Source organism: Canis lupus (genome assembly GCF_048164855.1).
Source record: "Canis lupus baileyi chromosome 5 unlocalized genomic scaffold, mCanLup2.hap1 SUPER_5_unloc_2, whole genome shotgun sequence".
NCBI lineage: Eukaryota > Metazoa > Chordata > Mammalia > Carnivora > Canidae > Canis > Canis lupus.
This window is the reverse complement of record NW_027326409.1, coordinates 161,976-174,328: the sequence shown is the minus strand read 5'-3', so window position 1 is coordinate 174,328 and position 12,353 is coordinate 161,976. Positions and strand designations below refer to the sequence as shown.

At 37.0% G+C, this 12,353-nt stretch overlaps 1 protein-coding gene and 1 long non-coding RNA gene across 6 annotated transcripts in view; one reads left to right on the top strand and one right to left on the bottom strand.

Annotated features, from left to right (window-relative positions):
* LOC140629403 (outer dynein arm-docking complex subunit 2-like) overlaps positions 1-12,353 on the bottom strand; it is a 200,155-nt gene that overhangs the window by 45,865 nt on the left and 141,937 nt on the right. For 2 of the 5 annotated variants that reach the window (XM_072818854.1, XM_072818853.1), the window contains one exon: positions 3,198-3,610. The exons of 2 other annotated variants lie outside the window; for them this stretch is intronic. In XM_072818854.1, coding sequence (XP_072674955.1) covers positions 3,595-3,610 — 16 coding nt within the window. In that variant the 3' untranslated portion in view covers positions 3,198-3,594. Of the gene's footprint in view, positions 1-3,197; positions 3,611-4,901; positions 4,938-12,353 lie in introns of those variants that run through there. One more of the 5 variants, XM_072818855.1, reaches the window with a different exon arrangement.
* The window catches only part of LOC140629406 (uncharacterized), a 186,646-nt gene that overhangs the window by 65,067 nt on the left and 109,226 nt on the right, over positions 1-12,353 (top strand). The gene's annotated exons all lie outside the window — the stretch shown is intronic.

Genomic DNA, 12,353 nt, shown 5'->3' with positions numbered 1-12,353 from the left:
GGTGTATTTAAGTTCTTTCTTCTTTCATTGTGTCTAGCTACATACTAATACTTTTCTAAAAATGTGGCTCAGGGTGTATATACTGCTTCAGAACCTGCTATCCAATTTAACAATATTTTGTGAAAGGCCTTCTATGTCATTAGTTAATATTCTACAACATGTTTTTGTTGTATGGTTGGACCATAATTGGATTAGCCAAAATTTCCCCTAACATTTGTACCATTATAAGCAATGATGTGGTAAATACTCTTGTAGAATAACTCTTGGGCATAATCCAAAACGCACACAAAATTATGAAGCTTTTGGTATGCATTGCCAAATTGCCCTTGCAGGATGATTGTGCCCATTTAGATAGACCCTAGTATGATACGAGATTATCTATTTTTACCAATTCTTCTGTATTTCAAATAAGATCACAAGTAGGAAGAAGTATATAATACAGTGCCTGTATATATTAATTAGCATTATGTACAATTTGGTTCTCTTTCTACTCCAGTGTCATCAAGGGACAGAATTCTACATTTGAGTACATGAGAAAGTGTTTTTTAGGGGGGAATTTAGTGCATTCGAGGCAGTGAGATTCTTAAAAAAGTGGGTTTCCTTACTGTTTTCACTGAATTATAGGAATAAACATAGCCTATTTATTTCCCAAGTCTTCCGTGGGATGAGATTAAATATCTTGAATTACTGAACTGTGAAATTATCTTTTAAACCTACTCCCATTAGGTAAAAGAAAAAGAAAAGATTTACCCAATGATTTCAGTTGTCTGTTTATCAACAACTGAGATTCTCATTTTCCTAACTGGAAATGCATTTTCTGAGTATTTTGGATCATAGTCTCTTAATTCCATGCCTTAGGGAGGCATAATGATAATACCAAAATCTCTCAAAATAACAGGATTTGCAATGCCATTCCATAAATGAAAACCAAATTCCTGTTAACTGTCAGAACCTAAGACAGTTATAAAAAGAGACAAGTTATTTTTAGTGCAAGTCATTCTGATAGTGGCAAAAGAACATTCACTCTAAACAGCAGAATGATCACGGCAAGATTTCTAAAAGGAAGCCCTGAAAACTGAAGATGGTGGAAGATCAAAGAATATCTATTTAAAATTCCTTCCACCTTAAATTCCTTTCAAACTGAAACAGCCGGCTATCACCAAGAGTATATTGGATTCCCAGGATGTCCTGGGGAAGAGTAAAATCTAAAAAAGAACTGTTGCTGAAAACTAATAAGGAATTAAGGTTGCCAGCTTTAAATAGCAGAAAATAAATTATAACACACAAAATCTTACCAAAAACTAATGAAAAAAAAAAAGAAAGAAAGAAAAGATGAATGCTATTGTAGCATATAGTAGCAAAGATATGGTGTGACTGTCCCCTGCTTGTTCTCTGATAGCTCTGGGTGCTTTCACTGTCTTTGACATTTTTCTCACGAGTTCAGAGTTTTCTGTGATGTCATTTCTCACACAGATGCACACACACACACACACACACACACACACAAACCAAAATTAACCCTTAACTTCAGGTTCTCATTTGTAGTACCTAAAGATACTACCTTCCTGGAGTTAAGAATTTAAAAGAATTCTTAGGAACACACAAGACGATTTTCACGTTAATTTCCCTGAACTGTTTTCAAGTGCTTAGTTTCATTTCACTTTTTAAAAAGATTTTATTTATTTATTCATGAGACAGAGAGAGAGAGAGAGAGAGAGAGAGAGAGAGAGACATAGGCATGGAGAAGCGGGCTCCATGCAGGGAGCCTGATGTGGGACTCAATCCCAGGACTCCAGGATCACTCCTTGAGCTGGAAGGCAGACGCTTAACCACTGAGCCACCCTGGTGTCCCCTTAGTTTCATTTCAAATGGCACTGTTGCTTTTCTTTTATGCATTTATTAACCATAAAAAATGAAAACCCCAGCTTCCTTCTATGAAGCATATTGTGAAAGAACAGTCCTTCACTTCCAATGACTCTTCCAATTCTTTCTGTGCTGCTGTTTTCTACCTGCTGCTTCCCTTGGCTCCTAGGTCTCCCTAATATCAAGAATATTTTGATATTTTAAGATAGTGGTAAAAGCTTCCTTTAATAAAAATATAACAATAATGTTTGTTCAGTTTCTACAGCTTTCATAATCCATGATTTCTAAGATGTATTTTTAATTTTTGTGAAGCACAGGCAAACAGTAACTTTACCATTAGAAATATGTTGAAAGTTAAAGGATTTACACTATTATTTAAATCCAGTTCTTAGTTAGCATTAATACTATTGCCTTGTTCTTATTATCTTCTTTTATGACCTCTTTTTCAGAGGACGGAATAGGATTGATGTTTTACAAAACCTTGAAATTCTCAGAAATTCTTATTTTTTTAATCAGATAATCTATCACTAGTATAATTTTCATCCTTTACAGGCTTCTCATTTCATACAAATTATTTACATTTAATTCAATTAAGTTTATGATCTTCTCCAAATTATGACAAACATAGACAGCACTTAGTATTTTTCTTAATAAAAACTGCTTAGCCTGTTCTTCAAAGAATTAACTGAGATAGTCAGTTTATGGAACTGATGCATACAAAATGATTTTCCTGGCTAGTACTGGATGCTTGGGACAGTTAGTTCCCAAACATTTTAGCACACCAAGGTTACATATGCGATTCCTTAAAGTGGCCTCTAATGTTTCCATAACCTGATAAAATGCTATTAATCTTTTGTGGCCACTTAAAAAAAAGTACTCTGTGTGCTAAAGGCGAGTTCAGAAATTCAAAGCAATTTTATGTGAAGTAATATTATCCTTACAGCAACATAAATTAATTCTTCAATAAAAGTGTTGGTCAGTCCTGTGAGGGAAATAAAACATAATTGTTTATGCTTCGTAAGTCTAAAAGTAAAAATCCCACTCATTGCTTATGTTTTTGTGATTTACATTATCTGGTACAGTGACAGCCATACATTAACTTCTCCGATGTCTGATAGTATTTAGGAGAAATCTAGAATGACCTCAGGATGATCTCTCTAGGTCCCGCTGCCTGACTCTAAATTCTATTTAATAACAGTTCGTGAAATCAGCACATCTCCTTAGAGCTCTCCCGTGGGTTGCAAGTGATCAAACAGACAAAACCATAATGACAGGGCAGTGAGATAGGTTTAACAGAAGGAAAATTCTAAAGACATGCAGAATGACTATAGGACTGCACACCAGGAAGGCCATATCTTTTATTAAAATCATCACAAACAAAAGTATCACAATTTTATTAGCTTTACATTTCATTACATGGCATATCCCCAAAATATTAAATAGAACACAAATATCTATGCAATTTTTGGATGAAGAGTATCCTTTGCATTTTTAATTCCTGTGTTTTCATTCAGACATTTATCTGTCTGTAAAACATTTGCTCAACATGCTTCCTGATCTAGGCTTCTTGGCCATGGGACTGACATGTTCCCTGTCATGTAAAATTTGGTAGTTTGTAACGTCTGTGCACATTTCAAGTGTATCTTGCCTTGTCTATAGCAAGAGCCAGTCTGCGTATGTTGGATATACATCCAGCTGCGGCTTCCTGGAGGTCCTGGTCAGAAGACCCAATCATACCCAGCAGTAGCTGTCACATGTAAAAGAGGAGGGCGGAGAGGGAAACAAAGTATAAAACCATTAATCTCAAGGCATAAAGTTAGGCTTTGAAAACAATTTTTAATATTAAATGTTTTTAAAAGTCACCAAAAAAAAAAAAAAAAAACAAAGAAAAGAAAAGAAAAAAGGACAAGAAATGCCATTTAGGCAAATGCAAATATAAATGGTACTTAACCAGACCGAGATTTCTCATGAAATGCTTACCATTTTATTTCCTGAAGCTGAGATAGACCTATTTCTCCCACCTTTCTTTGGTCATCTAACTGCTATGGAGTCTGCTTTGAAATTTGTCTTGCATTCTTTCTGACTTTTCTGCCTCTAGGCCAAGCCAACAGCACACCATGCCTCGGCTATTAGTACAACCTCTTAGATATGATTTCTCTGCATTCCAACCCACTTGATCATGTCACAACTTAATTATGTCAATCCCCTAACTGCATTGACTCCCAGTGCTAAATAACTACAGCTTGGGACAGTTAGTTAACTAACGAGTTAAACAGTCTGTTAACTCATCCTTTAAAGGATTTTTGTGCTTTGGCCTCAGTTTACCTTTCTAGCCGCTTATCTTTCTCCTGCTCTATCCTGTACTCCAAGGTCACACACTTCTCCACTTCTTTTGCCCTGATTGATGCCATCCCTCTTCCTAAAAGGCCCTCTCATTCTCTTCTCTGAATTTCTAAATTTTACCTATCTTTCATGACCCAGTTAACTTTTCCACAAAGCCTCCACTGATTTTCATCAAATAAGATGCTATCTTTGCTTTATCAGAACTTTATCAGCAGTTTACTCAAATGCCTATTACTATCCTTATATCATCCCTTTTATTTTTTTTAAGTTTTGTTTTTTATGTATTTAAGTAATCTCTACACCCAATGTGGGATTCAAACCTACAACCCCGAGATCAAGAGTTGCATGCTCTTCCAACTGAGCCAGACACGTGCCCCTATGTCTTTCCTATTAAATAGATATGTAGATTAATGCTTTCTGTCCTTTAGATTATAAACTCTAAAACTTATAATACTGTATCATGCCTAATACACCAAAAAATGACATAAAAAATGTAGACACCAAAAACTGACAAAGAAATTAATTAGAACTTTAAAAAAGTCTATCAGTTATGAATCAGATGAGTAGTTCTGACAAAGGATTTGAAAATTTAATTCGAGTCATCTATTTTCTACACAGTAGCATTTGGGTACAAATGTTGATGACAGAAAAGATGTGATAAGCAAAGAGATATTGTAAAGATAAATGTGAAATACCTTAAATATGACAGGCTTAGGGATTGGACTTTTATTCTGTAGGCAATAAAAAGAAGTTATTTAAACAGTTTAATCAGCAGAGTGACATGATCACATTTGTATTTTAGAAAGACAAATTTCATGACACCATGCAGAATATGGATTATAGAAAAGAAAGGGAAGGATCCTGAAGTCCTTCAGGGCAAAATGAATTCAAGGGACATTTGGGGGTTAAGCTTGTGTTGAACACAAATGGCCCAAGGATATCTGGTTATCCAAAAAGAAGAAAATAAAGATGGTAATCTTTCATCATACATAAACATTATGTCCAGGTGAATTAATGATTGAAATAAAAATGAAAAATATAAAACATTTGGAAAGTTGGAGTTGAGAAAACCCTGATAAAATTGAGGTACTGAAGGATGTCTGGCAACTCAGGTCCTCGACCTCCTCATTGTCCATGGAATTGTCCTCCACTTCCAGGGTCACATCCTGGTCCTTATTTTTCATCATGTTCAACAGTCCCACCAGTGCTTCTTGGACATCTCTATATTAGGCAATCTCAGAACTATCTCGAACCTAATATATTACAGATAAAATTTCTAATTTTTTTCCTATCTAAACCTGGGTCCCCCATCCCCAGTATTCTCCTATATCAGTGAAGATATCACCACTTAGTTGCTCAAGCCAGAAATCTCCTCACCTCACACTCCCACCTCATCTCCCCTGCTTCTATCCAACAATTATATCTTTGTGATTCAACTGCCTACACTTATTCCAAAGTCATTTGCTTCTCTCTATTGCCATTGTCATCACCCCTGTAAAGCCTACAGCACTTTCCCACTGTCCTTGCACCCTCTCTTGCCTGGCCCCCAGTCAATCATTCATACTGTATCCAGAGTAATGTCCTAAATTGTGAAGTTCACTGACAAGGGGCAAAATTCTAGAGAAGCAAAGGGAATAAGACATGATCAGTCTTCTAAGAGTCAAGAGAAAGAAATACCGTCTTCTGAATAAGGGAAACAGAGCTGTTTGGGGGAGCTCCTGACTTGAGAGTTTTGCATTGTTAAAGTAATTAAACAGGAGGCCATTAGATAAAGTGTCTCTAAAGATTTGGTGGCCTATGTAAGCAAACCAAAACCTAATCCAGAATCAACACACTTGAATCTAAGAATATGAAACCTGAGGCCAACCAATCACAAATAGGCTTTCCCAAATAAGGCAAGAGCTTATGCTATAGCCAATCAAATAATTTCCTTGCTTTGCTTCTGTATCTTGTTAAAAACTTTCCCCTAGCTCCTGGAGTGCTCCTAACCACTTTCAGTTTGGCACTGCCTGGTTTGAATCATGCCTCAGTTTATCTTTTTAATAACATTACTAGTGTTTTTCTCCAGCATCATCCGATCACTGAGGTGTAAGATGGAGGAAATAGGTTATAGCACTGCAACTCATTTGAATAGTCATACAGTCTGAGCTGACTGAAAGGACAAACAGAAGGCTACTCATAGGGATGCCTGGGTGGCTCAGTGGTTTAGCATCTGCCTTTGGCTCAGGGCATGATCCTGGGATCTAAGATTGAGTCCCGCATTGGGCTCCCGGCAAGGAACCTGCTTGTGTCTCTGCCTCCTCTCTTTTTGTCTTTTTGTGTGTCTCTCATGAATAGATAAATCTAAAAAAAAAAAAAAAAAAAAAAAAAAGAAGCCTACTTATAATCTGGGAGGATGACCTGTAAGAATTAGGAAGGTAGGAAGGCAGATCTCTGTGAAGTGAGAAAACAGTGAGATGGAAGCTCAGGAAGTTGAAAAATAGGACATTAGAGTTTGAGAATGGATTATGTGGAGTTTAAGATTTTATAGATAAACTTGTATTGCTTATTGACAGGGTCCAGGAAGTGACCATGGGAACATACGTCAATATAAGATTGTTAGGCAGTTTTATACATATGTGCACATGCATACACACACACACCTCTATGAACACATTTATTTAATTTATATTCTTATTCTCTCTGCAAAAAGAGCAAATAGTGCTCTATGAACATTATTGAAAAATAATGAGAAGGAAGAACAGAGTAGCCAGCTCTCCTTGGTTACTATAACACATGGCTTAGGTGTCTCGGTATTATAACTCCCACTTAAATCCCTTTTCTAGCTTGCAACTTTTAACTCTTGATCAACAATTCAATATTTTTATCAATTTATTTATTTTCTTGTACCTCATTTTATTATCATATGAAAGCTGCTAAAGCAGACACAGCTATATGAGGCTTCGGCTACTTCTTCTTGTCATGTCCTGTTATGTGAAAAAAATAAGGGAAGAAAGTGGCACTAGCAGAACTCTGTGTTCATGGTAATAGATGGATCAGTTGCTCAAATTATAGTTTCCTCCTGCATCAGTCTCTAGTCCAGAAGGACATCACCCCCATTGCTAAATAAAGGCATGAAGTAGCTATTAATAAAAATGAGACAAAAGCATTAGATATGGAATATGCTTGCAAGAGAAATGGGAGAAGTTCGATGAATAGGGAAGTGGCTATAATTCAAAATATTCACAAAAAGTTAAGGCTAAGCGATATTATTTATTAATTTATATTATAGAAAACCAGAACTCAATCACACCTCCTTTGCTATTAGAATAATTGAATAAAACTACCTTCATTTTGGAAAAGATTATCCTATAAACTCATTTTTTTTTGAGATTTTATTTCTTTATTCATGAGAGACACAGAGAGAGAGAATCGGAGGGAGAAGCAGGCTCCCTGCGGGGAGCCCCATGTAGTGAGCTGAAGGCAAACGCTTAACCACTGAGCCACCCAGGTGCCCCTATCCTATAAACTCATTTATGAGTTTGATCAGAACTCAGATGCTTTTTTGGTCAGATTTTCTACTTCTTTCTATTGGGTTGGAAGATGTTGAAATTAAAAAATTCAATCTAAGCGAAGGAACATGGAGAAGACCACAGCGAAATGAAGTACACTGATAATTTAATATTTTAAATGATTGTCCCTTCCCCTGCCTGACCTTTACAAGGCACATTAAGGAAAAGATTCACACCCAGCCTGCTCCTGCTCTCAGACAAAGGTAATAAACTGGGAAAAGATGGAGTATATGATAGGGGCCAAGAGGAATGTGCATGGGGAAGCCACCTATGATAATCCCATGTTTATTATTTTCTATAATATTATCCATAAAGGAGACAAAGTTATATCTGATAAGGATCCCAGAACAAGGTTTGGCTCACAGTAACTACTCTTTAGTTCTTAGCCATTATTATTCCAATAGAAAACATACTTCAAGCACTATTCTAAGAGAAAACATACTTCAAGCACTGTTCTGATTCTAGTAACAAGTGAGATGTAACAAAACATTTTCAGCACTGTATTGGCTGGCATGATATCCTCTTATGAAGAAGTCAGGTTATTGCTACCCAGTGGAGGCTGAGAGTCACGTGGGTGGGCACTTCTGTAAGGAAAGGCAAGAGGCCCTCAGAGGAAGGTCAGCAGGGTAAAGTCTCTGAGTCCCTATCAAGTTCTGCCTCTGTGATGGGATCTAAGGAGAAAGGAGGGAGCCCTGAGAGACCGGGCTCATTGCAATTGGGAACGCTGGCAGGATGTAGTACTGACAGGTTACTGCAGGTCCCATGGAAATATAGTAGAAGGAATAGACCACTCTGTATTTCCTGCCTTGGGTTATCACTATGAATTTCCTCTGGTTCTTTAGAAGGAAGTCAAAGAACACTTTTGTGGGGTAAAATGATCTAGGAAATAAAGCAGTCAGGAACTTCATCAATACGTGGTCAAGACAAAATCAAGTTTGAATCAGAGTAACTCAACATTCTCTGAAAATATCAGTGAGGGTGACAAAACATGAGAGACACCTAACTCTGGGAAATGAACAAGGGGTAGTGGAAGGAGAGGGGGGCAGGGGGTTGGGGTGACTGGGTGATGGGCACTGAAGGGGGCCCTTGGCAGGATGAGCACTGGGTGTTATGCTATATGTTGGCAAATTGAACTCCAATAAATTAAAAAAAAATGCATAGTCAACCACCACCACCAACAAAAAGTATAACTCAACATTCTCTTTGAAGATTTAAAGATACTGGCAGAGTCACACTCTCCAGTAGCCTCTTGACAAATGTGCAAAGGAGGTAAACTTCTTAAGACTCACATGTCTTTTCTATGACTTGATTAAGAGTTTTACTGAATATAGGATTCTAGGTGAGAAATAATTTTTGAAGAGTTGGAAGAGTTTTGAAGGCATTCCTCCATTTTCTTCTTGCTTCCAATGTTACTGTTGAGAAGCCCAAAGTGTTCTTCATGTTTGGTTTCTCTTGTTCACTCTATCTTCTTTTTCTATCCTTTCTCTTCTGAACATTACAGAATCTTTCATTATTATTATTACTATTATTATTATTATACTTAATGTTCTAAAATTTTACAGTGCTATATCTTGTGGATAGGTATACTTTTATCCATTGTATACAGGGAACCTGATGCATCATTTCAATCTGGTAAGTCATGTACTCCAACTCTGGGAAATTCTATTGAACTATTTCATTTCATTTCCTCCTCTCCATTTTCTCAGTTATTCCTTTGTGGAACTAATATTCTGAAGTTAGATCTTTTGCACTGTTTTTTTTTTTTTATTTTTATCTTTCCTTTTTTCATCTCTTTATGTTTTTACTCTTTCTGAGAGTTTTTTTCTTTTTAAATTTTTATTTAAATTTTAGTTAGTTAACATACAGTGCAATATTGGTTTCTGGAGTAGAATTTAGTGATTCATCACATACAACACCCAGTGCTCATCACAAATGCCCTCCTTTTTTTTTAAAATTTTTATTTATTTATGATAGTCACACACACAGAGAGAGAGAGGCAGAGACACAGGCAGAGGGAGAAGCAGGCTCCATGCACCGGGAGCCTGACGTGGGATTTGATCCTGGGTCTCCAGGATCGCGCCCTGGGCCAAAGGCAGGCGCCAAACCGCTGCGCCACCCAGGGATCCCAACAAATGCCCTCCTTAATACCCATCACCCACCTAGCCCATCCCCTCCTACCACCCCTCCAGCAACCTCGGTTTGTTCTCTATCATGAAGTATCTCTTACAGTTTGCTTCCCCCTAATTTTCCCCATTCCCATATATTCATCTGTTTTGTTTCTTAAATTCCACATATGAGTGAAATCATATATTTGTCTTTCTCTGACTTATTTTGCTTAGCTTATTTTGCTTATAAAACACTCTAGCTCTATCCACATTGTTACAAATGGCAAAATTTCATTCTTTTTGATGGCTAATATTCTATGGTATATATGCCACATCTTCTTTATCCATTCATCAGTCGATGGATACCTGGGCTCTTTCCATAGTTTGGCTATTGTTGATAATGCTGCTATAAACATTGGGATGCATGTATTCTTTCTGTATTTTGGTATCGTTAGTAGTGCAATTGCTGGGGCATAGCAATTCCTCAATTCCTTGAGCAAAAAGTTCAACTTTTTGAGGAACCTCCAAAATGTTCTCCAGAGTGGCTGCACCAGCTTGCTTTCCCACCAACAGTGCCAAGACGGTTCCCTTTTCTCTGCATCCTCACTAACATTGTTTCCTGAGTTGTTAATTTTAGCCATTCTGACAGGTGAGGTGATTGTGGTTTTGATTTGTATTTTATCTCCCTGATGATGAGTGATGTTGAGCATCTTTTCATATATCTGTTAGCCATCTGGGTCTTTGGAAAAAATGTCTATTTTGTCTTCTGCCCATTTTTTAACTGGATTATTTGTTTTTGGGGTGTCGAGTTTGCTAAGTTCTTTATAGATTTCGGATACTAACCCTTTTTCAGATATGTCATTTGCAAATATCTTCTCCCATTACATAGGCTTTTAGTTTTTTTGACTGTTTTCTTCACTGTGCAGAAGATTTTTATCTTAACTCCCAGTAGTTCATTTTTGTTTTCGTTTCCCTTTCCTCTAGTGATGTATCTAGTAAGAAGTTGCTCTGGCCCAGGGTGAAGAGGTTGCTGCCTGTGTTCTCCTCTAGGATTCTGGTGGTTTGCTGGTTCACATTTCAGTCTTGCATCAATTTTGAATTTATTTCAAGAAAGTGGTCCAGTTTCATTCTTCTGCATGTTGCTGTCCAGTTTTCCCAACACCATGTGTTGAAGAGATTTTTTTCCCATTGGATATTCTTTCTGCTTTGTCAAAGAATAGCTGACCATAGAGTTGTAGGTCCATTTCTGGATTCTCTGTTCTGTTCCATTGATCTATGTACCTGTATTTGTTGTGCCAGTACCATACCATTTGTTGTACTTGTATTTGTTGTGCTAGTACCATACTGTCTTGATGACACAGCTTTGCAATAGAGCTTGAAGTCTGGAATCGTGATGATTCCAGCTTTGCTTTTCTAAAATTTTCAGGATTGCTTTGGCTATTCAGGGTCTTTTGAATTTCCGTACAAATTTTAGGATTGTTTGGTCTAGCTCTGTGAAAAATGCTGGTGGTATTTTGATAGGGATTGCATTAAATGTGTGGATTGCTTTGGGTAGTATAGACATTTTAACAATGTTTGTTCTTCCACAAGCATGGAATGTTTTCCATTTCTTTGTGTCTTCTTTAATTTCTTTCATAAGTGTTCTACAGTTTTCAGAATACAGGTCTTTGGTTCTTTGATTCAGTTTATTCCTAGGCATCTTATGGTTTGGGTTCGGTTTAATCCTCTTCGGTTTATTCCTAGATACCTTACGATTCTTGGTGTATTGTAAATGGGATCAATTCCTTGACTTTTTCTGCTGCTTCATTATTGCTGTATAGAAATGCAAGAGATTTTTGTATGTTGATTTTATATCCTGAGACTTTACTGAATTCATGTGTTTGTTCTAGCAATTTTTTCATGGAGTCTTTCAAGTTTTCTACATAGAGTATCATGTTATCTGTAAATAGTGAAAGTGACTACTTCCTTGACAATTTAGATGCCTTTTACTTCTCTCTGTTGTCTGATTGCTGAGGCTAAGGCTGCCAGGACTATGTTAAATAGTAGTGGTGAGAACAAGGCATCCCTGTCCTTGTTCCTGACCATGGAGGAAAAGCTCTCAGGAAGATGGTATAAGCTGTGGGTCTTTCCAATATGGCTTTTATGATGTCGACGTATGTTTCATCTATCCATCTATTCCTACTTTGTTGAGGGTTTTTATAAGGAATGGATGCTGTCTTTTGCCAAATGCTTCTTCTGCATCTGAGAGGATCACATGGGTCTTATCCTTTCTTTTATTAAGGTGGTATATCACATTGATTGATTTGTGAATATTGAACCATCCTGGCAGCCCAGGAATAATTCCCTCTTGATCATGGTGAATAATTCTTTTAATGTACTGTTGGATTTGATTTGCTAGTATCTTGATGAGAATTTTTGCATCCATGGTCATGAAGGTTATTGGCCTATAATTCTCCCCTCCTTTTTAGTGGGGTCTTTGGTTTTGGAATCA